The sequence below is a fragment of the Erythrolamprus reginae genome, chromosome 7 (genome assembly GCF_031021105.1).
Source record: "Erythrolamprus reginae isolate rEryReg1 chromosome 7, rEryReg1.hap1, whole genome shotgun sequence".
Classification (NCBI taxonomy): domain Eukaryota; kingdom Metazoa; phylum Chordata; class Lepidosauria; order Squamata; family Dipsadidae; genus Erythrolamprus; species Erythrolamprus reginae.
The window spans coordinates 13,930,935-13,957,452 of NC_091956.1; the positions used below are offsets into that span (position 1 = coordinate 13,930,935).

The 26,518-nt window shown below is 46.7% G+C and overlaps 1 protein-coding gene across 1 annotated transcript in view; it reads left to right on the plus strand.

The window, feature by feature from the left end:
* Positions 1-7,707: 7,707 nt before the first annotated feature.
* The window catches only part of BEND4 (BEN domain containing 4), a 43,629-nt gene continuing 24,818 nt past the window's right edge, over positions 7,708-26,518 (plus strand). Inside the window, exon 1 of the mRNA XM_070756552.1 lies at positions 7,708-8,224. Within this exon, the coding sequence (XP_070612653.1) occupies positions 7,708-8,224 (517 nt within the window). The remainder of the gene's footprint in view (positions 8,225-26,518) is intronic.

Below are 26,518 nucleotides of genomic sequence, written 5' to 3' on the forward strand. Positions count from 1 at the left end.
TGATGAGGGCATGAGTGACCATGAGCAAAGACTCCCTGTCCAAATAGGGCCGCAACTGGTGCACCAGGCGAACCTGGGCAAACGCCCTCCTCGCCACAGCTGAAAGGTGATGTTCTAAAGTCAGCTGTAGATCGAGGAGGACGCCCAAGTTGCGGACCCTCTCTGAGGGGGTCAATGATACCCCCCAGGGTAAAGGACAGACAGATGGAATTGTCCCTGGGAGACAGAACCCCCACAGCCACTCTGTCTTATCAGGGTTGAGTCTGAGCCTGTTGACACCCATCCAGACCCTAACAGCCACCAGGCACCGGCACATCACTTCCACTGCTTCACCGAGTGTTTCCTTACTCCAAAGTCTTCATTGTCTGATTATTTCTTTTAGGAATTTCAGCAAACATCACCCAGAGCCCAGAAGAGAAAAAAAGAAAAAATAATAAAAAATTTGCTACCAGTACTGCGTACTTGACTATACCCATAGGAACCCATCACTGGTCCTGCCCTATATTTTCATTTACTCTGTTTTTCTTCCCCACCTTTGCGTTTATTTTTTTAAAGGATGGCAACAGCATTCATTGTTTGGCAGATGCACTGCACGCATTAGCGAAGTCACACATTTTATTTCTTTCTTAATTTCCTCGTAAAGGTCGTATCCGGATATTTGTTTACCGGAAGGATGCTCAAAGCCGCTCTGCAGAGGGATTATTGGTACCTCCCGAAAATCATATTTCATAATGATTTCGAAGAACAGCCAGGTTTTTATCTTCCTTTTAAATTACTACGGGGTTGCCAGTTTGTGAAAAGCTGCCACATGTTGGTAAATAAACATAATTCATCCTCGGCTTGAACTTGTGGGCAATTTAGCAAAACACGGCAACAAATTGAACCAGGAGAAAAGTGTAAACCGAAGGGAGGAAGAATAACAAAAGGAGAAAAAGTGGAATGTCTCCTTCTCCTTCTTCAAAATCATTATGAAACGATCCAGTAGGAAGAAGGGAGGAATTGGCTCCCAGGAGAACCAATGAAGGATGGAATGAAATATTTTAAAAGCCTGAAGTTTGAAAGAAATGCAAAGAGAGAGAATGGTTTTGAAAGCAGTAGTGGAGCAAAAGTTGAATAATTTAAGGGATCCAAGCAGAGGTGGGCTTCAGGAGGTTCTGACCAGTTCTGGAGAACCAGTGGTGGAAATTTTGAATAGTAAATGCCACCTATGAGTGGCCTTGCCCCCATCTATTCTCTGCCTCCAGAGTCCCAGTTGATCTGGAGGGAATGGGGATTTTGCAGTATCCTTCCCCCAGGAGTGAGGAGGGAATGGGGATTTTGCAGTATCCTTCCCCCAGGAGTAAGGAGAGGAAATGGGGATTTTGCAGTATCCTTCCCCCAGGAGTAAGGAGAGGGAATGGGGATTTTGCAGTATCCTTCCCCCAGGAGCGAGGAGAGGGAATGGGGATTTTGCAGTATCCTTCCCCTGGAGTGGGGAAGGAATGGAGATTTTGCAGTATCCTTCCTTTGGAGCGGGGAGGGAATGGGGATTTTGCAGTATCCTTCCCCCAGGAGTGAAGAGAGGGAATGGAGATTTTGCAGTATCCTTCCCCTGGAGTGGGGAGGGAATGGTGATTTTGCAGTATCCTTCCCCCAGGAGTGAGGAGAGGGAATGGAGATTTTGCAGGATCCTTCCCCTGGAGTGGGGAGGGAATGGTGATTTTGTAGTATCCTTCCCCTGGAGTGGGGAGGGAATGGAGATTTTGCAGTATCCATCCCCTGCAGTGGGGTGGGAATGGGGATTTTGCAGTATCCTTCCCCCAGGAGTGAGGAGAGGGAATGGTGATTTTGCAGGATCCTTCCCCTGGAGTGGGAGGGAATTGTGATTTTGCAGGATCCTTCCCCCACGAGTGAAGAGAGGGAATGGAGATTTTGCAGTATCCTTCCCCTTGAGTGGGGAGGGAATGGGGATTTTGCAGTATCCTTCCCCCCAGGAGTAAAGAGAGGGAATGGGGATTTTGCAGTATCCTCCCCTCAGGAGTGAGGAGAGGGAATGGAGATTTTGCAGTATCCTTCCCCCAGGAGTAAAGAGAGGGAATGGGGATTTTGCAGTATCCTCCCCTCAGGAGTGAGGAGAGGGAATGGAGATTTTGCAGTATCCATCCCCTGGAAAAGGGAGGGAATGAAGATTTTGCAGTATCCTTCCCCCAGGAGTAAAGAGAGGGAATGGGGATTTTGCAGTATCCTCCCCTCAGGAGTGAGGAGAGGGAATGGAGATTTTGCAGTATCTTTCCCCTGGAGTGGGGTGGGAATGGGGATTTTGCAGTATCCTCCCCTCAGGAGTGAGGAGAGGGAATGGAGATTTTGCAGTATCCTTCCCCTGGAATAGGGAGGGAATGGAGATTTTGCAGTATGTTTCCCCTGGAATAGGGAGGGAATGGAGATTTTGCAGTATCCTTCCCCTGGAATAGGGAGGGAATGGAGATTTTGCAGTATCCTTCCCCTGGAATAGGGAGGGAATGGAGATTTTGCAGTATCCTTTCCCTTGAATGGGAAAGGAATGAAGATTTTGCAGTATCCTTCCCCTGGAATAGGGAGGGAATGGAGATTTTGCAGTATCCTTCCCCTGGAATAGGGAGAGGATGGAAATTTTGCAGTATCCTTCCCCTGGAATAGGGAGGGAATTGAGATTTTGCAGTATCCTTCCCCTGGAGTGAGGTGGGAATGGAGATTTTGCAATATCCTTCCCCTGGCTTTTAGTTAGAAGTAGCCACTCGGAGCGAAACGCAGGAGGCAACAAAGCTGGGCCCTACTTTTAGCAGAAGACTCTTATTAGAATCCTTTATGCTGTTCACACGTGAGACTTTGTGTGTGTGTCGAGTGGGAGAGCAACTGCCAAACGTAACCTCCGTGTACTGCACTCTGCTGTTCCGTTGGCTGCCGAAACCAGCGTAAGAGCCGAATTAACCGTTGCATGCAAGATTGAGATAAATTGCTTTTGTTCTTGGGGGTATATCTTCAGGCGTTGCATGTTCAGACACGGAGATCTTCCATGATTGATAGTCTACGTCTAGACAGAATATTTTCCGATCTGCTACAGTTATGTTCATCACAGCACCATGTTGTTGAGAAAGAGGAGAGGATACAGAAGTGAAGGGCTCCACTTACCTTTTCCTACCAGTACTGGGATCTTGAGGCCAGGGCGCATGCGCGCATGCCTGACACATGTGCAGGTGCCCCCGTGTGAGGTTTTTGTTAGTATGTCTCGGTGCAGCTAGGCTGTGAGACCTTAGACATACACAGAGCAGGGGGAGACATCCACATGCTGCAGGCCTGTTTTGCCCCTGGTGGAATCTGCTGATGAAGGCTCCTCTGACCAAGAAGACATGAGTGACAGGGAGGAGGAGAGTGTGGCAGACAGCTCAGAAGGAGATCAATTATCTAGCTCCTCCTTGGATTCAGAACAAGAGTAAATGATACAGCCACGCATGCGGAGAGCGATGCATAGGCAGCAACAACTGAGAGATTATTATCAAAGAAAATGAGGCCACCTGTGGTTGGGTGGGGCTGTGGTCATTAGTGAGGCTGCTATAAATAGCAGCCTGTGGGTTTGGCCATTGTGGAGGATTATCTGATTGTTGTGTTTCGTGACTGCTTTACTGACTTTGACTATTTGTGTGCTGATTTTTCCCCGCTTTGAAACTAAACCAGAGCAAAGTGTGTGTCACTTTGTGAAAGAAGAAGGACTGTGAATTGCCTCACAGCTGCAAGCTTAGTATCACAGAACTGATAAGGGTCTTGTACAAATTACCAGTTTGTTTGGAGACCAGTGCTCTTTGCTATACCAAAAGAGGGCTTGGTTTAAGTGAATTTTCATTATAGAGAACATTGTTTTGAATTTTCAAACGTGTGTGTGTCTGAAATTTATACCTGTGAATTTTTGGGAGGATTCTACCAGAGAGCCCGACAGAACACTTGCCAAGGTAACCACCTACTTTACACCTCCATCCTTCCATTGCTCGGGGTGGTGGTGGAAATGAGTGAGGTCACTGCCGACCGTAGTCCAGGTGAGCCCAATTGGATCCATTTGTGGAAGAGCTGGGCACCCAGTATTATTTCTTTATTTTTATTTTATCTATTTATCTCTGCCAAGTACGTATTTGGTAGCATACAAAGATATAACAATGTTTATATACATGATATTGGTACTACTAATAAAGAAACATTAGGACAGGGGACAGAAGGCAGGCTGGTGCACTTATGCACTTATTAGCCTGGACGGCGATTCTCCCAACCTCAGAAACTCATCTGCCCTGAAGCTACCGACTTTGTCCTGCAAGTGGATCCCATGGGAAGTGGGATCCATGGTGGCGGAGGGGGTTAGCAGGGTGGGAAGAAGATCCCGCCTCCTCTCGCGTGCGCGCACACACACATTCACACACTCTCTCCGAGCAGTCTGCTTTCTCAAACTTATTTGATTTCTTTTCATTTTGAATTGAACGTTTCTACTTTTGTTATTCCAATGTCTCTCGGCAGCCCAGCTGCTCACTGTCACTTCAGAGCGAGATGGGCAGCATATATATTGAACCAATGAGAGATAGAAAGGTGGATGGATGGATAGATGGAGATATAGATTAGTAGGTAGGTATGTAGACAGACAGACAGACAGACAGATAAAAAGAAAGATGGATGAAAGATAGATAGATAGATAGACAGACAGATAAAAAGAAAGATGGATGAAAGATAGAGAGATAGACAGACAGACAGACAGATAAAAAGAAAGACGGATGAAAGATCGATAGATAGATAGACAGACAGATAAAAAGAAAGATGGATGAAAGATAGATAGACAGACAGACAGACAGATAAAAAGAAAGATGGATGAAAGATAGATAGATAGATAGACAGACAGACAGATAAAAAGAAAGACGGATGAAAGATCGATAGATAGATAGACAGACAGATAGAAAAGAAAAGATAGACAGATAGATAGATAGATAGAAAGAAAGAAAGAAAGACAGACAACAGACAGACAGATGGATCGATAGAAAGATATATAAAGAAAGAAAGAAGAAAGGAAGGAAAGAAAGAAAGAAAGATAGAAAGACAGAAAGAAAGCTAAATAGATAGAAAAATAGATAGATAGATAGATAGATAGATAGATATAGATAGATAGATAAAGATAGATAGATAGAAAGAAAAAGAAAGAAAGAAAGAAAGAAAGGTAGGTAGGTAGGTAGAATGAGCAAATAGAGGGAGGGAGAAAGAAAGAATTCAAGAGAGAGAGAGAGAGAGAAGAGGAAAGAGATCAATAGATGATAAATAGATGAACGGGTAGATAGATGAGAAAGAGACTGAGATCAATAGAGTTACAGAGAGATGGTAAGAGAGAGAGAGAGAAAAAATGGGAGAGAAGGCAATAGATGATAGATGGACAGATAGACGACAGCAGGCAGATAGATAGATGAAAGTGGGAGGGAGGGAGAGACTGTAACTTTCTCCTTCCCACCCTTCCTCCCTCCCTGCCCCCCTCATCTCTTGATCTCTCCCTCCCCCCACCAGCCTCATCTGCCTGTCTGTCTATCAGCTATCTGTCTATCTATCTTCAAGAGAGATAGTGAGAGAGAGAAGGGGGGAGAAAGGGGGAGAGCCAACGACAGGGACAGAAACACAGACAGACAGACATGGGGGGGGGGAGACAGAAATAGTGACAGGGAGACAGGAAGAAGGAGAGGTAGAGACAGACCGATAGAAGGGAGGGGGGAGAGAGACAGAGACAGAGTGACACAGACAGAGAGGAGAAGGAGGGGAAGGGAGTCAGAGATAGCTACAGAGAGACAGGAAGAGGGAGAGACAGAAACAGACAGACAGAGGGCAGGGAGCGGTAGGGAGGCAGAGACAGAGACAAAGAGATACAGAGAGATACAGACAGACACAGAGAGACACAGAGACAGACAGTGAGGGGCCCAGGGGCCACTCCAGCAGGGCGCAGCTTATGTTCTCAATCACCGACTAGGGGATTCTGGGGTTGGGGGTCACGGGGGGTCGAGTAGGGGACCCCCAGCGGAAAGCCCCCCCCCGGTGACCCCCGACCCCTTTCTCCAAGCGAAGGGAAGGAGAAAGCGGAGCAGAAAAGCCGGACAGGCGACGCGCTCCCGCCAATCCGTCCGGGAAGAGCCGGCCGTAGGCTGATTGGCTGATTCGCCCGTCTCCCCTCCAGAGAAGCGTGGGCTGGGGGTCCTCGCAAATCTTCGGGGGTCGGTGGAAAGGAGGGGACTTCTAGGCGCTCTCCGAAAAGTCCCCCCGACTTTTCTTGCGAGACGTTTCACGACCCGACACGGTCACCCCATCAGTGTTGGAAGGAGGCGTGCGCGTTTGTGTGTGTTTTGGGGATTGCGGGGGGGGGGGGGCTCTCCATCCCTCCTCCTTAGCCGCGCTCCCTCCTCTCGATCTTCTACGCCAAGGGGACCGGAGCGTAAGAAACGCCAGCCTCGTGGCCGGCTCCCGGACGAGAGTTTGAAAAAGCGGAGCGCAAAGCTGTGGGAAGAGACGCGCGTGTTCTTCCCGCTCGTGGGGGATTTTCTCCCCTCTTCTCCCCCCGCTTTCCTTCGGTTTCCTTTTTTGCAAACCGCGTCCGGAAAGAAGTCACGGGTCTCTCCGTGGAAATCCGGCGTGGGAAATCTCTAGTGGAAACCCGCCGTTATTTATTTCAAAACCGACCCGGCTATCTCGCGCGGAAAAAGGCTGGGGGGCTTACTTCTTCTGGGTGGATTTGACCCACTCGATTCCCAGGAGAGGGAGGCTGATGGGGGTTCCGGCGAGCGGTGGGGGGTGGGGAGAAGCGGCCGCGATACCCTCGGGCTTTTTTCGAGGGGGGGGGAGAATACGCGCGTGGAAAAGGGGAGAGAAAGAAGCGAGGCAAAGTGGAGCGGAGAGGGGAAAGGGCGAAGAGTGGGTGGGCTGTCAAGGGCTTGGACGGGGCGATAGTGAAGCAGGCGTGGGGGGGCGACACCCCCCCCCGACTTTCTTCCCTTCCCTTCCACACACACCGCAATCCTCCGCCGGATACGAAGCTGGGCGCAAATTGCTGAAGACAAAGCGGCGCGCGAAGTTGAGCGCGCAGACCCTCCGCATCTTCCAGTTCCCGGGGGGGAGGGCGCGCGTTAGGATCGCTCCAGCGCCTGCCTTCCGAGCTGAAAAGTGGGGGAGTGGTTTAAGCACGCCTCCTGGGGTGGGGGTTGCGGGGGGGTCTGCATTCTCCCCCCTGCAGCCTGAGGGGAAATTTGAGGAGGGTCTTTCCTCGTGCGTAAAGGCGCAGACCGGACTGTTAGTCTCCTTTCTGAGCGCCTGGGCTGGAGGGGGTGGTGGAATACCCGGGGGCTGCAGAGAGTAAATCGCCCCTCCCCTCTTCGACCCCCCCCCCCTCTCTCCGGGCTAGCCCCCCCTCCCCTTCCCACTCCGGGCGCGGGAGGCGCCTCTGGCTCACTCCCGGAGTCGCCCGCTCCGATAAGCGGCTGGGTAGTGGGTGGGTGCTTGGCGGGGGTGCGGGAGGGGGGTCTCCCGGCTTGGTCTCTCCCGCCCCTTCTCCCTCCAGGCATTGGCCGGGAGTCCTGTCAATCAGGAGCCCGCCTCACCCCCACCGCGCGTGGGGTGGGTAGGAAAACACTCGGTGCCAGCATCCCGAGCCGTGGAGACGGGAGAGACCCGAAGCGCGCGTCGCCTTGCGGGATGCTGAGCGAGGAGGCCATGCAAGCGGCGGCCGAGGAAGGCTCCGGCGGGGGGATCAAGCTCTACAAGCTGCCCCCGCAGCAGCGCAGCCCTTACAGCGCGCTCAAGACCTTCCCCGGGGGGCGTCGGCCGGCCTTGAGCAAGCGCTACGAGCGGCCCACCATGGTGGAGATCCCGCAGGTGCGCGGGGTGGGCGTCGGGCAGTTCCAAGCTCAGCCCCTGCCGGCCGTCCCGTCCTCCTCCTCCTCGGCGCTGGGCGAGCCCCCCAGCCTGCCCTACCCGGCTCCGGGCCCCTACCGCGCTTCCCACGGGCACCACGCGCGAAGTGGAGCCCCGCAGTTGGGTACCCAGGCGCCGGCGGCTGCGGCGGCCGCCTCTTGCTCTTCTTCTTCCTCGTCCTCTTCCTCGTCCTCTTCTTCCTCCTCGGCCAGGTACGGCCAACAGCACCGGCACCACCATCACCACCAGGGGGCGCCAAGCAGCAGCACCGGCGAAGGGGCTCTGGAACTCAGCGCGGGTAGGAACGGGGCGCTGCGAAGGCGTCGGGCTGTGGGGTTAGGGGCGGGTGGGCTTTCTGCGGGGACCAAAGGTGAGACCTTAGCTTCCACGGGTACCCCCAGAGGCCACCGGCTCCTTTTTCCGACCGAGAGAAAGCCGGGAAAGGGCTTCATTCAGCATTTAGACTTATATACCGTTTGGTAATGCTTCCACAGCCCTCTCTAAGCGGCTTACAGAATCAGCCTCTCACCCCTAACAATCTGGGTCCTCATTTGACCCTCCTCGGAAGGATGGAAGGTTGAGTCAACTTTGAGCTAGTCAGGATCGAATTCCTGGCAATGGGCAGAGTTAGCTTGCAATACTGCATTTTAACCACAGGGAGGAAGGGGAAGAGAGGGAGGGAGGGGGGGAGGAAGGAAGGAAGGAAGGGCAATAGCACTCAGACTTATATACCGCTTCTTAGTGCTTTTACAGTCCTTTCTAAGCGGTTTACAGAACCAGTCGATAGCCCTCAACAATCTGGGTCCTTGTTTTATCCACCTGGGAAGGATGGAAGGCTGAGTCAACCTGGAGCCGGTGGTGAGATTTGAACCGCTGAACTACAGCTAGCAGTTAGCCGAAGTAGCCTGGCAGTGCTGCGCTCTAACCACTGCACCACCCTGGCTCTTCTGAGCTTGTGCAGAGGGCATCGGGATGGGGACTTGGGTGAGGGGACGGGTTGGAGTGGGGAGCATGGGAAATGGTTCTGGGGGCATATGGGAGACCCTCCTCGTGGTGGTCCAGCTGGATTTCTGGTTTGGTTTGGGAGGCCCAAGCTACTTCGGAACATCCAAAATGCATATCCCGCCTGAGCAGAGTGGGTTGGACTACATGACCTCCGAGGGTCCCTTCTCCAACTCTATGAATTTAATTTAATTTAATTTGTGTTTTTAATTTTTAAAAAATTCTTTATTGAAGAAAGAACAATATCACAATATATATGTGCCTACATGTACAAATCACAAAAGAGAAATTTGAGCCTGAGAAATATAAAAACAAATACAAATATATATTTTTTGCATTGAACTTCTATCATAATAGGTAGTTAATGTTGTGATTCAGCCTGAGGCTCCTCAGGGAACGGCTGGAACTCTGCCGGATCCATGCTCAGAGGGGGAGGACAATGAACAGGAGGGGGAGGACCAGGCAGAAGAGGAAGAGGAGGAGGGAGAGCAGCCTGAGACCCCTGGGGGGGGCTCTCCCCAGCGAGTAGCCTGGATTCATTAGATGAAGACGCCCAGGCTATCATACATATGAGGCAGAGACGGGCAGCCCAAAGAAGGGGCCAATTAGCAAGGTATTTCCATCCCTGAATTGGTAACAGCTGGGTTTGGGTGTGGTTCTCCTCAGCAGGGTTGAAAAGGCAGGCCCGCCCTTACTGTATTGTGGAGAGTTATCAATTGGGAGTCCTGTGACCTTGCTTCGATTCTTGGCGTCTCTGATCCTGGCTTGTGGCTTCGAAGGCTGAAGACTTGGGGGAGGCGTGGGTTTTTATTACCTCCAGTGTTGTTTTGGCCAGCAAGAATCCTGTTTTATTGCCTGGCCGTCGTGAAACCTCTGTGAAGCTTCATAACGTTCCTGTCTGTAAGAACAGTTTTTGTTACCTGTGTTTGCTTTCAAATATATAAACTGCCTTTGCTTTGTACCAGTGTGTCTGGCTACTCTTTTTAGTTGGTGTTGGCGTCTGGGGGGACCCAGACAGAACAGTCTTAATTGAATAGAAAGGAGAGAACAGCACAACACATTAATAAAATGAAAAGAAAAAAAAGTAAAGAAGAAGAGTTAGAGAAGAGAAGAGGAAAGAGAAGAAGAAGAGAAAGAAAAGAAGAAAGGAAAAGAGAAGGAAATTGTACAAATGTACAACAGAGACAAGTCAACCTCTTTGTTGACTATCACGTCTCATACCTTTTATAGACTTGTTGCCTTTCTGTTAATTACTGGTATTTTTGTGGTCACTGATTTATATAGTGTTGTGATTCCGTCTGAGGCCCCTCAGGGAACGGCTGATCCTCTGCCGGCTTCCTGCTCAGAGGGGGAGGGGGAGGAACAGGAGGTTCAGGCAGACGGGGAGGAGGAATCTCAGGCTGAGGGAGAGGGAGGACAGCCAGAGTCCCCCGAGAGGGAGCTCTCCCCAGCAAGCAGCCTGGATTCCTTAGATGAAAATGCACAAGCAATCATTGATCTCCGGCAGAGAAGAGCAACACAACAAAGGGGACAATTAGCCAGGTACTTTCAGCACTAAAGAGGCAACAGCTGGGTTTGGGTGTGGTGCTCTCTGGAAAGGCTGAAAAGGCAGACCCACCCTTCCTGGCTTGTGGAGTATTATCTTTGGGAGTCCTGGGACCTGGCTGTGATCTTTGGCGTCTTGGAATTCTGGTTTGTGACTTTGAATACTGAAACCTTGGGGGGAAAAGGTGTGGGTCTTATTCTCTACAGTGGTGGGTGTGCCAGCAAGAAGTCTGCTGTATTGTCTGGCCATCAGGACTCTGCTGTGAAGTCTCATAGCCTGCCTGTTGGGAAGAACAGGTTTTTCTCTGTGTTTATTTTTCAAACTATAAAGTGCCTTTGTTTTTACCAGCGTGTCTGGCTGCTTTTTCCAGTTGGTGTTGAAGTCTGGGGGCACCCAGACAGAACATATAGGAAGAAGTTTGATTTCTAAAACTGAAGTTTTATCCCATTGTTGATATCTAGTGAGTCACTTGTGTATGGTTTCAACATTGTAAATAGATTTCTTTCTTTGTTTTGAAATTTGTTTATTAGTTTACAAATATATTTTAAAACAGACAAATAAATACCAACAAAAGACATACAAAAGGGGGGGTGGGGAAACAACAGCAACAACAAAAATTGTGATATCAGCAAACCTTCAGTATTTCTGCATTGCTACATCAGATATGTCATTAAATCCTATAATAATATACATATTAATTAATTACAGTAATATTCGTATTGTTTCATGCAATCACAAAGTCCCTGTTCTACTCATTCATATTTACATATTTATAATCGTTATATATCTTTTGTGATCTTTTTAAAATAAGGAATACAATAACATAGAAACATAGATGATTGACAGCAGAAGAAGACCTCATGGTCCATCTAGTCTGCCCTTATACTATTTCCTGTATTTTATCTTAGGATGGATATATGTTTATCCCAGGCATGTTTAAATTCAGTTACTGTGGATTTATCTACCACGTCTGCTGGAAGTTTGTTCCAAGGATCTACTACTCTTTCAGTAAAATAATATTTTCTCATGTTGCTTTTGATCTTTCCCCCAACTAACTTCAGATTGTGTCCCCTTGTTCTTGTGTTCACTTTCCTATTAAAAACACTTCCCTCCTGAACCTTATTTAACCCTTTAACATATTTAAATGTTTCAATCATGTCCCCCCTTTTCCTTCTGTCCCCCAGACTATACAGATTGAGTTCATGAAGTCTTTCCTGATACGTTTTATGCTTAAGACCTTCCACTACGTTGTTGTGAACTGTTGTAAGTGGAAGGTGAAAGCGCGTGGTCCTACCTTTCCCTTCTGCCAAGCAATCAATTTAAGCATGTCTGGGATAAACATATATCCATCCTAAGATAAAATACAGGAAATAGTATAAGGGCAGACTAGATGGACCATGAGGTCTTTTTCTGCCGTCAATCTTCTATGTTTCTATATTCTTCATTTTAAAAAGATCACGAAAGATATATAACGATTAGTAAAACAGAGATTTCTATCCTACTGTTAGATCTTTATTTTGGATGAGATTGTGGAATGGGAGTTTAGATAGTAGGTTCTTTTGTAGTTCAATCAAGTTTTTGGAGTCGTTTTTGGGTCTAGCCAAGTGAACCATTTCTTCCAGAATTTAATGTAATTAATTTATATGCCACCCAATCCTGCAGAACTCGGGACACACTGATTGAGTGATTCTGAGATTGATTGATTGATTGATTGAAATGGTTTAGGCTTAGCTTGGGATGCCCTCATCCGTGTGATGTCATGGTGGGCCTTCAAATTCTTCCTCTGACCTCGCGGGGGGGGGGGGGGGAGGTAGGAGACTGAGGGGTGTGCTGGGGAGAGAAAATGCTACCAGTTCGGCCTGGTTCAGCAAACTGGTAGCAACAGTGTGAGGCTCCGCCCACTTATTATTATTATTATTATTATTATTATTATTATTATTATTATTATTAATTAGATTTGTATGCCGCCCCTCTCCGAAGACTCGGGGCGGCTCACAACAGCATAAAAAAACAGTATAACAATGGGACAAATCTAATAATAAAATATATAAAAACCCCAACAATTAAAAACCATACAGCACACACACACCCAACGTGAAATATAATAAGCCTGGGGGAGATGTTTTAGTTCCCCCATGCCTGGCGATATAGGTGGGTCTTGAGTAACTTGCGAAAGACAAGGAGGGTGGGGGCCGTTCTAACCTCTGGGGGGAGTTGATTCCAGAGGGCCGGGGCCGCCACAGAGAAGGCTCTTCCCCTGGGGCCCGCCAAACGACATTGTTTGGTCGATGGGATCCGGAGAAGGCCAACTCTGTGAGATCTTATCGGCCGCTGGGATTCGTGCGGTAGAAGGCGGTTCCGGAGGTATTCTGGTCCAATGCCATGTAGGGCTTTAAAGGTCATTACCAACACTTTGAATTGTGACCGGAAACTTGCCTGGACATCGCCGTTTTCTTTCTGTTTTTAAACCCGAAGCGTGTGCACAGAAAGTGAAAAAGCAAAGTGTGATGGTGGCGTGCGCACTTCTGAACCGCTAAGGAAGGTACCGTATTTTTCGGAGTATAAGACGCACCTTTGTTTTTGGGGAGGAAAAAAGGGAAAAGCATCTCCTTACCAGGTATTCATCTGGCTAACGTCCTTCATCTGGTCAGCTTCAGCACATTATTTTATCCCCTGGTTAAGGGCTTTAAAAAAACCTTATTTGGAGAGAGTAACAATGAAAGAGCTTGCAAACTAGTAAGAGCTGGGAAGACCTATAGCACCTGGAAAGAAATATTGGGAGCAAGTAGAACAATTAAAAAAAAAACCCTACAAAGACAGGATTTGGAAAACATTCTTTGCAGAGAATAACAATGAAAGAGCTTGCAAGTGGGTAAGAGCTGGGAACATCATTAGTACCTGGTTAGGGCTGGAAAGAAACATTTAGAGCAAGTTAGAGCAATGAAATCTATTTATCTATCTATTTATCTATTTATCTATCTATCTATTTATCTATTATTTATCTATCTATCTATTTATCTATTTATCTATTTATCTATTTATCTATTTATCTATTTATCTATTTATCTATTTATCTATTTATCTATTTATCTATTTATCTATTTATCTATTTATCTATTTATCTATTTATCTATTTATCTATGTATTCAATTTCTATGCAGCTCTTCTCCTGAGTCTCAAGGCAGCTTACAGCAAATATGTTAGAAATCTAAATAAAATTACAAGCTAAAAATCCCCATCGTTAAAGATGGAACCAAACAGATTCATACATCATTCATCGTACATTCATTCATTGGGCGGGGCGAGATATTAAAATTTCAATGGGCCCAAGCTTGCTGGCAAGAGGTGGGTCTTTAAAACTTTATGGAAGGCAGGAAGAGTGGGGGCAGTGTGGATCACATTTCAGAGGGCCGGGGCCACCACAGAGAAGGCTCTTCCCCTAGGCCCCGCCAGGCAGCCTTGTCTGGTTGATGGGACCTGGAGAAGGCCGACTCTGTGGGACCTAACCAGGCGCTGGGATTCATGCAGCAGAAGGCGGTCCCGTAAGTAATCTGGTCCAATGCAATGCAGGGCTTTATAGGTCATAACAAACACTTTGAATTGTGTTTAGAGACTAATCAGCAACCAGGGTAGCTCGCACTGGTATTTGCACATTCTATACTCTTGTTATCCTTGTTCTTTAACCGTCCGTAAAATCTATTCTGTGTTAGATTAATATTCAGAGTCCTCATTTCCTTGTAGTTCCTTCGTCCATCTCATCGGGGTCAAAAAAACTTTCTTCTGATTTTTTCAGATCTTCTTGTAGTTGTCTTCTCATTTATCGCTTCCCATAGAGCAACCTCGGGCAAGTTCAAGCTCCATTCAACAGCCAACTGCCAGGATTCCTCAGCTTGTGTGTCTGTTGGCTGACGACAATTCTCGAAGCCCAATTAGCCTGGCTCTTTCTCTCTCTCTCCTCCCTGTAGGAGATCCCAGGTTCTACACTCAACTGGGAAAATCTTACTAAGCCCCCCCCCCCCGCTTCTGATTTGTAGCATTTGATTGTGGTGTGATTGTGCAGTATTGCTTGTTTTTAGTACTAATGGGTTTTAACTTGTTCTTTTTAATATTAGATTTGTATTATGTTATATTGTTATTGTTGTGAGCGGCCCCGAGTCTTCGGAGAGGGGCAGCATACAAATTTAATAAATTATTATTGTTGTTGTTGTTGTTACTTGTTAGCAGAACCTAGCAATCTGCAGCTTGGGCACTTGCTTGTTCTTGGAAAAGGAAAAATTTCACTATGTGAAAAATCCTTTCCATCCATAAATCAAATGAAAATTCCTAACATCTGTGGAGTTGGCCTTGGGTCAAGAGGCTGAGCTTCCTTCCTTCCTTCCTTCCTTCCTTCCTTCTTTCCTTCCTTCCTTCCTTCCTTTCCTCCTCCTCCTCCTTTTCTTCTTCTTCTTCTTCTTCCTCTTCTTCTTCTTCCTCTTCTTCTTCCTCTTCTTCTTCCTCTTCATCTTCTTCTTCTTCATAACCTCCTTCTCCTTTTCTTCCTCTTTTTCTTCTTCTTCTCTTTCTTCCTCTCTTCTCCTCCTCTTCCTCTTGCTCCTCTTCTTATCCTTCTCCTCATTCTCCCTCCTCCTCTTCCTCCTCCAGTACCTCCCCTCCTCCTCCTTCCCCTGCTTTCTTATGTTTATTGCTTTTCCTCTCCTCTTCTACAACCCAATCATTTGGAAGACAGCATGAAGCTGGTTTTTTCCATGAACTGAGAAAGAAAGAAAGAAAGAAAGAAAGAAAGAAAGAAAGAAAGAAAGGACACCTCTCTTCCCATTGACTTGCTTCCATGACATAGAGAGAACCTCAATTTAGCACAATGGCAGAAAACAGAAATAATAATAATAATAATAATAACAACAACAACAACAACAACAACAACGAGGAGGAGGAGAAGAAGAGGAGGAAGATGAAGAAGGAAGAAGAGGAGGAAGGAGAAGGAGAGGAAGAGGAGAAAGAAGAAGAGGAGGAGGAGAAGGAGAAGAAGAAGAGGAGGAAGAGGAAGAAGAGGAGGAAGAAGGAGAAGTAGAAGAAGAGGAAGAGGAGAAAGAAGAAGAAGAAGAGGAGGAAGAAGGAGAAGGAGAAGAAGAGGAAGAGGAGGGAGAAGGAGAGGAAGAGGAGGAAGAAGGAGAAGGAGAGGAAGAGGAGCAAGAAGAAGAGGAGGAGGAATAAGAAGAGGAAGAGGAGAAGGAGGAGGAAGAGGAAGAAGTAGTAGAAGAAGGAGAAGGAGGAGAAGGAGAAGAAGAAGAAAAAGAAGAAGAAGAAATAGAACAACAACAACAGCAGCAGCAGCAGCAACAACAACAACAAATAATCCCCAAGCATAACTCTGCACATCAATTTTGGTATCTTTAATACCACAGTGAATGTCTTTTGTGGCACCTAATTGCCATGCGAGATAATCAAAACATTCCCTTCTTTTTTGACGGCATCTTCCGAAATGTGAAAAGCACCATTCTTGTTGGGGTTTTTTTCCTCCCTTTCCTCTTCTTCTTCTCTCTCCCCCCCCCCCTCCGATCGGTGTTAGAGCTCACTTAGTTTTGATACGCAAGCCTAAATTTGGCACCAGGAAATTGGAAATTGCATCTTTAAGCAGGCTACAATCAAAAATGAATTACAATAAATCCTATATAATTGCATAGGTCATTCTCTTTAATGAGATTTTATTAACCTGACTGTCAGGCTTTTGAGTCAGGCAGATATTTTATCTTCCTCAACTGATAAAAGTGTCAGCTATAAACCACGGTATAAATATTCATAAATCTGCACATCTGTGACAGCCTATCAGCATCCTTCTCCTGGACATTAAAAGCATTCTAATTACTTTCTGTCGGAGCCCCAGCCGAAAGGAAGGCCTGTTAGAATATGCGCTAGGCAGGCGTGATTGCCTTTGTTTGCCACCACAAATCAATGCACACATGAGCACACAAACGCACGCACATTTTATTAAGGAAGGGGGTCAGAGAAAACAGCCCAGCTTGGACTAAACAGGCAGAAGCCGACAGGCCACAGTCAGGAGCCAAATTGTATCAGGAGCCCAATTTAGAGACAAGGGTTTATCTTTTGATTTCACAGGAGGAGAAAACAGTTTGGTTCACCCAGAGATCTGCCCCCTCTCTCCTCTCTCTCCCCCTTTATCTCTCTATCTCTGTCTCTCTGTCTGTCTCTCCCCCTCCCTTACTCTGTCTCTCTGTCTTGCTCTCTGTCTCTGTCTCTGTCTCTCTCTCTCTCTCCCACTCCCTCACTCTGGCTCTTTGCCTTTGTCTGTATCTCCCCTTCCCCCCCCTCTCCCCTCCCTCCCTCTGTCTGTCACTCTGTCTCTCTTGTCTTTGTCTGACTCTCTCTCTCTGTGTCTCTCTGTCTCTGTCTGTCCCTTTGTCTGTCTTGCTCTGTCTGTCTCTCCCCTTCCCTCCCTCTGTCTCTGTGTTTCTGTCTGTCTCTCCCCCTCCCTCTCTCTCTCCTTCTCTGTCTCTGTCTCTCTGCGTCTTGCTCTGTCTCACTCTTGCTCTCTCCCTCCATCTCCCTCTCTGTCTTTATCTCTCTGTCTCTTTCTCTCTTTCTGTCTCGCACTCTCTTTGTCTCTGTTTCTCTCTCTCTCTGTCTCTCTATGTCCCTCTCTCTCCATCCCCCTCTCTCTGTCTCTTACTCTCTCTCCTGCTCTCTCTCTATATCCTTCTCCCTCTCTCACCCTCTCTCTGTGTCACTCTCTCTCTCCCTCTGTGTCTTCCTCTGTCTGTCTCTCTATCTCCCTCTCTCTCCCTGTCTCTCTCTCTCTCTCTCTGTCACTCTCTGTCTCTCTCTCGCTCTCTGTTTCTTTCTCCTTCTCTCTCTCTCTCTGTCTTTCTCAGTCACACTCTCTTGTTATCTCTCTCTCTGTTACTCTCTCTCTCTCTCTCTCTCTATGTCTCTCTCCCCCCTTCTCTGTCTCTGTCTCTCTGTGTCACTCTCTTGTCACTCTCTCTGTGTGTGTATCTTTCTCTCTGGTTTTTCTGGGGAATCTGGGGATGCTACGATGGGCTGTGTAGGTGTGAAAAGCGGTCATAAGTCTATTTTTTTCAGTGCCATTGTAACTTGGAATGGTCACTAAATTGACTGCTGCAAGTCAAAGACTACATAGATGCCTTTTATGGCCAATACGATCTTAGGCTGCATTAGCAGAGGGATAGAACCAAGATCACTCAAAGTATTAATATCACTTTATAAGGCCTTGGTAAGGCCACACTTGGAATATGGCATTCAGTTTTGGTCGCCATGATGCAAAAAGGATGTTGAGACTCTAGAAAGAGTGCAGAGAAGAGCGACAAAGAGGATTAGGGGACTGAAGGCTAAAACATATGAAGAACAGTTGCAGGAAATAGGCATGGCTACTTTAATGAAGAGAAGGACCAGGGGAGACATGACAGCAGTCTTCCAATATCTCAGGGGTTGCCCCAAAGAAGAAGGAGTCAACCTATTCTCCAAAGCCCCTGAGGGTAGAACAAGAAGCAACGGGTAGAAACTAAACAAGGAGAGAAGCAACTTAGAACTAAGGAGAAATTTCCTGACAGTTAAAACAATTAATCAGTGGAACAGCTTGCTTCCATAAGTTGTGAATGCTCCAACATTGGAAGTTTTTAAAGAAGAGATGGGACATCCCATTTGTCTGAGGTCTCCTACCTGAACAGGGGATTGGGCTAGTAGATCTCTAAGATCCTGTCTTGTTATTCTTTTCTGTCCATCAGTTTTATTGCATCAACCACTTCACTTGTAGCTGTGCAAGGAGAGACAATCTGCTGGAAGCACACCATCACACCATACCTAACAAGGACCTGATGGGTTCCTGTGGAGTTTTGTGCTTCTTCTGGAGATCATGGGTGGTCTTTTGCAGCCCTTTGGCTAGAGGTCTTCTGTTCTGCCGGCGTGTCTCAACTGCCCGTAATTACAGGGTAATTAGTCCAGAAAGACACACACCACACGATAGAAGGAAAACACAAAAGTCTTTATCAACAGAAAAACAGAAACAGCTCCCTTTTTAAATGTGAAAGGGATTTTCTGGTACACACAAGGCACAGGTTAAGTGCAATCCAAATTCTCACCCAATAACTGGGAAATTGAGTCCAACTCTAAAGTCCAGAAAGTCCACACACAATCTTGAACAGCAACAACCACCATCGTGATGAAACTATGAATCAGATAAACTGCCATGAGGCTAAAACAGCAGGCTGCTCTTTTATCTGTAGCACTAATTACAGCAGCCCCACCCAACCACAGGTGGCCTCATTTATCTCCTGTAATAATCCTTCAGTTGTTGTCTCCTATGCATCACTCTACACATGCATGGATGTGTCATAAATTCTTGTTCAGAATTCAGGGATGATAAGGATGATTCATCTCCTCCTGGGCTGTCTGCCAAACTCCCCTGTTCCAAGTCAACCCCACCTTCTTCTTCTTCCGAGGAAACTTCACTACCTGACTCTGGCGGCAATAAAACAGGCCTATGACATGTTGATGTTTCCCCTGCATCACCTCCACATTCCTTGGGGCAGGAGCTGGGCCACAGCCAACCACAACATCTTCGAACTTGACAACTTTATATCTAATAAACTTTTCTATCCCGGGCTTTTCAAATTGAAACAAAAGGCTAAACCCCACGATTTAAGCTTTGAGTTACAATCTTTATGTGAAAAAGCAACATTTACAAGCCGGATTCAGTGTTTGAAAGATCAGGGAATAGAGCTCACTGCTATTCATCAGGTAAGCTTCCAGGAAAGGCACCAGCATCAAGGCTTATTTCATTCCAGCAAGATAAAATAGGTTAATGAGTCACAGGGTATATAATTCAGGTCACCACATTTTGACAGGCAGGCAGCTTCTGGCAGGTGACTTTTGCAGAGCAGAAATCGGGTATTTCAAGAAACATTTTCTAGAACCCCAGATCTCACACAGCGTCCGTGGAAGCAAAGTTGGAACTCCACCCAGATTAATCCAGAATCCTTCCTTTTTATAGCTGCTGGGAGTCAGCAAACCCCTAGAGTTTAAACTATAAACTACTTCATTTTACCATACAAGTGTTGTTGTCTGCTTTGTAACCTCCTGAATCGAGCATAAGAGTGGCTCATTTCAATCCTATTGACATATCTGCCACCTCTGGTGGACCCTCAGGTTCATCCAGGTCTATCTCTCCATCACTCTCACTCTCTGCATCAGCTGGCAACCCCACAAGCCCAGGTACCCAGATAGGCCTGGCTCATGCTCCTCAAAATCCATCATTACCAGAGGTGTACGAGGAGCACTCACAACTTAAACTTGATTTCCAAACTTTTCATTAAAAACAAATTATTATTTTTAGAGTAATTTTACATGGCTACATCGTTCTATTTTCACAATACTTTTTCACATTCATTCGTTCTTGTTTTTTCCAAGTTTCTTATACATAAATCTTTACGTATAATACATCATACATTTACATATTTACATATTGTGATTCTTACTTTTGCTTTTCTCTTTTCCTATATATATATTTTATTATTATACTTTCCAAAGACAATCCTAGCTGTAGAAGTAATATGTAGTATCAAATATTTAATACTTTTACTGTTGTGGTTAGCTCTGGCCCAGCTCCTGCCCCAAGGACTGTGGATGTGGGGGAGACATCCACATGCTGCAGGCCTGTTTTGCCCCCGGTGGAATCTGCTGATGAAGGCTCTTCTGACCAAGAAGACATGAGTGACAGGGAGGAGGAGAGTGTGGCAGACAGCTCAGAAGGAGATCAATTATCTAGCTCCTCCTTGGATTCAGAACAAGAGTTAATGATACAGCCACGCATGCGGGGAGCGATGCATAGGCAACAACAACTGAGAGATTATTATCAAAGAAAATGAGGCCACCTGTGGTTGGGTGGGGCTGTGGTAATTAGTGAGGCTGCTATAAATAGCAGCCTGTGGATTTGGCCATTGTGGAGGATTATCTGATCGTTGTGTTTCGTAACTGCTTTACTTTGACCTTTTGTGTGCTGATTTTTCCCCGCTTTGAAACTAAACCAGGGCAAAGTGTGTTTCACTTTGTGAAAGAAGAAGGACTGTGAATTGCCTCACAGCTGCAAGCTAAGTATCACAGAACTGATAAGGGACTTGTACAAATTACCAGTTTGTTTGGAGACGAGTGCTCTTTGCTATACCAAAAGAGGGCTTAGGTTAAGTGAATTTTCATTATAAAGAACATTGTTTTGAATTTTCAAACATGTGTGTGTGTCTGAAATTTGTACCTGTGAATTTTTGGGAGGAGTCTACCAGAGAGCCCGACAGAACATTTTACTATACTCTTTTCTTTAAAATTCAGAGAGGAAAGAGCTCTAATGTATATTCTATTTCCTTTAATTATTTCCTGCAACCACTTGTGTGTTTTATTTCAAAAGATTTTTGTTTCTGGACACAATCACCATATATGAAAGAAAGTGCCATGTGTTTTTTTACACTGCCCATAGTGTATATTGGATTAATTAATTAGAAACTTGGCAGCTTTAAGACTGGTGGACCTCCAATGCCCAGGATTCATCAGCCAGCTTTAGCCGGCCGGAGAATTCTGGGAGCTGAAGTCCGCCAGTCTTAAATGCATGCTGGTGCACTTATGCACGCCCCTTACTGACCTCTTAGGAATCAGGAGAGGTCAACAGTGGATAGTCTAAGGGTAAAGTTTTGGGGGTTAGATGATGAAACTACAGAGTCTGGTAGTGAGTTCCGTGCATCAACTCCTCAGTTACTAAAGTCGAATTTCATGCAGTCGAGTTTGGAGCGGTTTACTTTAAGTTTGCATCTGTTGTGAGCTCGTGTGTTATTGTGGTTGAAACTGAAGTAGTCATTGACAGGAAGGATGTTGTAGCAGATGATTTTATGGGCTATGCTTAGGTCGTGTTTAAGGCAAAGTAGTCAGCGAAGCAGTGGAAGTGATGTGCCGGTGCCTGGAGGCTGTTGGGGCCTGGATGGGTGTCAACAAACTCAAACTCAACCCAGACAAGACGGAGTGGCTGTGGGTCTTGCCTCCCAAGGACAATTCCATCTGTCCGTCCATCACCCTGGGGGGAGAATCATTGACCCCCTCAGAGAGGGTTCGCAACCTGGACGTCCTCCTCGATCCACAGCTCACATTAGAGAAACGTCTTTCAGCTGTGGCGAGGAGGGCATTTGCCCAGGTTCGCCTGGTGCATCAGTTGCGACCCTATCTGGACCGGGAGTCACTGCTCACAGTCACTCATGCCCTCATCACCTCGAGGCTCGACTACTGTAACGCTCTCTACAGGGGGCTACCTTTGAAAAGTGTTCGGAAATTTCAGATCGTGCAGAATGCAGCTGCGAGAGCAATCATGGGCTTCCCCAAATATGCCCATGTTACACCAACACTCCGCAGTCTGCATTGGTTGCTGATCAGTTTCCGGTCACAATTCAAAGTGTTAGTTATGACCTATAAAGCCCTTCATGGCACCGGACCAGATTATCTCAGGGACCGCCTTCTGCCGCACGAATCCCAGCGGCCAGTTAGGTCACACAGAGTGGGTCTTCTCCAGGTCCCGTCAACTAAACAATGCCACTTGGCGGGACCCAGGGGAAGAGCCTTCTCTGTGGTGGCCCCGGCCCTCTGGAACCAACTCCCCCCAGAGATTAGAATTGCCCCCACCCTCCTTGCCTTTCGTAAGCTACTTAAAACCCACCTCTGCCGCCAGGCATGGGGGAATTAAGACTTCTTCTCCCCCTAGGCCGTTACAACTGTATACATGGTATGTTTGTATGTATGTTTGGTTTTTATATATTAAGGGGTTTTAATTTGCTTTTAGTATTGGATTGGATTGTATATTGTTCATGATTGTTCTTAGCCGCACCGAGTTTTTGGAGAGGGGCGGCATATAAATCCAATAAAACTTGAAACTCTAAACTTTCTAAACCTGGGATTATAAATCTCGTCGCGTAGGGTGTTCTGTTGCGAGTAGAGGAGTGGAGGGCTCTTCTAGTGTAGTATTTCTGGACATTTTCTAGAGTGTTTATGTCCGAAATGCGGTGTGGGTTCCAGACAGATGAGCTGTATTCAAGGATTGGTCTGGTGAAAGTTTTGCATGCTCTAGTTAGTAGTGTGAGATTACCGGAGTAGAAACTGCATAGGATTAGGTTAACAGCTCTTGAAGCCTTTTTGGCGATATTGTTGCAGTGGGCATTGGCACTTAGGTCGTTTGATATGAGTATTCCAAGGTCTTTTATGGAGTGAGGGTTGTCTGCAAGATCTTGTTTATTCAGCTTGTGTTTGGCGTTCTTGCTATTTTGGGGGGAGGTTAACCGTGCCTTCAGATTCCATACAAGTTTCGGGATCTGCTATATATTTGCATACAGTTTGTTCTCCCCCCCTCTTTGACAATTTAGAGTTTTTATTCCGGGCTGATGCTCTAAAATAAAATAAAATAAATGAAAATAAAATAGTTTTCATTTGCATAATGGACTGGGGAGAGCACAAAAGAAACCGTTCAAATGTTGATTTCCCCTCTTCTCCTCCTCCTCCGCCCAGCACTATAAATTGTCAGATCCCTACTGTCAGTGGGGGGGTTTCCCCCCCTCCCTTTGTATAGGCCCCGATGAATAACAGAAGCAAACTTGCAATTATGTGCCTTTCACTTCGACGTCCTCAAGCAAATCCTGATCATTTGGGCGGAAAGAAAGAGATTATGGGGATTGTTGCATGATCGAGCGCTGTAAAATAAAAATAAAAATATAAACAAAGTGCCCTTCGGAAGACTTTTAACGGCGTGGAATGGATAAGGGAATGTGGATTGTCGGAGTGATGGCTGCCTAGGCCCGATGCCTTCCGTGGTACTACAGGTCTGGATGGGTGTCAACAGACTCAAACTCAACCCTGATAAGACGGAGTGGCTGTGGGTTTTGCCTCCCAAGGACAATTCCATCTGTCCGTCCATAACCCTGGGAGGGGATCATTAACCCCCTCAGAGAGGGTCCGCAACTTGGGCATCCTCCTCGATCCCCGGGACCCAGGGGAAGAGCCTTCTCTGTGGCAGCCCCGACCCTTTGGAACCAACTCCCCTCAGATATCAGAGTTGCCCCCACCCTCCTTGCCTTTCGTAAGCTCCTTAAAACCCACCTCTGTCGTCAGGCATGGGGGAATTGAGACTTTCCCTCCCCCTAGGCTTATAAAATTTATACATGGTATGTCAGTATGTATGATTGGTTTCTAAATTGGGGTTTTAAATTAACTTAAATATTAGATTTGTTTACATTGTATTATTATTGCTGTTAGCCGCCCCGAGTCTGCGGAGAGGGGCGGCATACAAATCTGATTAATAAATAAATAAATAAATAAACACCCATCCAGCGGATGGGTTGCTCCTTGTTGGGCCCGGTTTTAAGAACCGGGAGTGCTGGAAGTGAGAGGCTCTGCCCAACTTCTCAGGACACTTCTGCGCATGAGCAAAAGCTTATGTAGTGTAGCGCCCATGCTCACAAGTGCACAAACTGGTAGTACAGGGTTTCAGAACCTACTATCTGCTCCTATCCCTCACTCAAGTTCAGTAGCAGGTTGCTACCCAGTAATGGGCAGCCAAACTTTTTACTGCCACACTGTGGGTGTGGCTTATTTTGTGGGTGTGGCTTAATGGTCATGTGACTGGGCAGGAGTGGCTTGCCAGCCATGTGACCAGGTGGGAGTGGCTTGAATGATCATCATCGTTGCTTTAGTTTGACTGTAGAATGAATGATATTGATAGTTTTTAATTAGAATTTTAAGATTGTTTTTAAAGGTATAAATTGGATTGTTATTATTGTTTCCTGTTTTCTGTACATGCTGTGAGCCGCCCTGAGTCCTCGGAGAGGGGCAGCATGCAAATCCAATTAAATCTAAATCGGCTCGACTACTGTAACGCTCTCTACATGGGGCTACCTTTGAAAAGTGTTCGGAAACTTCAGATCGTGCAGAATGCAGCTGTGAGAGCAATCATGGGCTTTTCCAAATATGCCCATGTTACACCAACACTCCTCAGTCTGCATTGGTTGCCGATCAGTTTCCAGTCACAATTCAAAGTGTTGGTTATGAACTATAAAGCCCTTCATGGCACCGGACCAGATTATCTCCGAGACCGCCTTCTGCTGCACAAATCCTAGCGACCAGTTAGGTCCCACAGAGTGGGTCTTCTCCAGGTCCCGTCAACTAAACAATGCCGCGTGGCGGGACCCAGGGGAAGAGCCTTCTCTGTGGCGGCCCCGGCCCTCTGGAACCAACTCCCCCCAGAGATTAGAATTGCCCCCACCCTCCTAGCCTTTCATAATCTACTTAAAACCCACCTCTGCCGCCAGGCATGGGGGAATTGAGATACCCTTTCCCCCTAGGCCTTTACAATTTTATGCATGGTATGTCTGTATGTATGTTTGGTTTTTATTATTTATTTTATTATTTTATTTATTTATTATTTAGATTTGTATGCCGCCCCTCTCCGCAGACTCGGGGCGGCATACAAATCCAATAAATTATTGGATTATAATGGATTTTTAATTGTTTTTAGTATTGGATCATTATTATATACTGTCTTATTATTGCTGTTAGCCGCCCCGAGTGTCCGGAGAGGGGCGGCATACAAATCCAATTAATAATAATAATAATAATAATAATAATAATAATAATAAAAATAAATAAATCTAAAAGTGAACTGTTAAGTCCCTGACTTACAACCTTGTCAGTTGTAAGTGTCACTCGCTGGGGTGACAATTTGCTTCACGTTTCCCGCGCTCTCCTTCCTGGGTCACCCCACCACCACCACCTCAGGCTGGGTAGCTAGGCGAACAGGTGCTGCCAGAAGCATAAATGCTGCCAGCGCCACTTCTACCCACGCCTTCTGCTTGCACCTCAGGCGGGAGGTGGCCGCGTGAGGCTGGAGGGGAGCCAGGCAGAAGAGAGGGAAGATCGTCCGAGGCCAGGAAGGAGGAAAGAGGAAAAAAGCAAGGAGCATAGATGCAGCAGCAGCAGCAGGGGAAAAAAGGAAAGCCGAACCAAGACCAGTAATCCAGGAAGTGACAGCCGCCAGTCAGTTGGAGCTGCACATGCATCTTCATTTCCGCCGGTGGAACTGCGTTCCACCCCATCCAGCCTGCTGCCCACCCCTCTTGCTACCAGTATGAATAAGGACTCTGCATCGGTAGCAAAAATTGAGCTGTGCGTTCAGCTTCACTCCTCCTTCACATGCGCATCTCAGCGAGATTTTGCTTCTGCGCATGAGCAGGGAGCAAAATCTCACAAGGGGATGCACACACGCATGATATTTTGGCGATTTTTTGTTCCAGTACATGCGCGGAAGCAGAAAAATCGCCGAAGTCTCACACGCGTGGCCCCTCATGAGATTTTGCTTCTTGCACATGCGCAGAAACAAAACTTGCTGGGACGTGTACGGGCACGCCTAGGAGAACCAAAGCTGCTCACGCAGTGCACTGGTAGCAAAATCTTGTGAGGGGACACACGCACAAGATTTTGGTGATTTCTTTGCTTCCGCGCATGCGCAGAAGCAAAAAACCACCAAAATCTCACACACATGTGCATTCCCTTGCAAGATTTTACTTCCTGCCCATACGCAGAAGCAAAATCTCACTGGAAAGTGGGCAGGCGCGGTTAGGAGAACCAAAGCTGTTCATACAGCGCACCTGTAGCAGTGGTAGCGGCTTGTATCAGTCAAGTGTACCTTGAGCACCGATGGTATTTGAGCCCCCAATTTCTGTGGTTAAGTAAGCTTTGCCCCATTTTACGACCTTTCTTGCCACCAGTTGTTAAGTGAATCAGCACAGCTGTTGATAACACAGTTGTTAAGTGAACCTGGCTTCCCCATGGACTGAGGTCGCAAAAGGGGATCGCATGACACTGCAACGGTCATAAATACAAGCCAATTGCCATCATCCGATTGCGAGGATTCAGCCATAAGCGTGACGAATGGTCAGAAGTCGCTTTTCTCAGTGCCGTCGTAACTTTGAACGGTCACTAAATGAGATGTTGTAA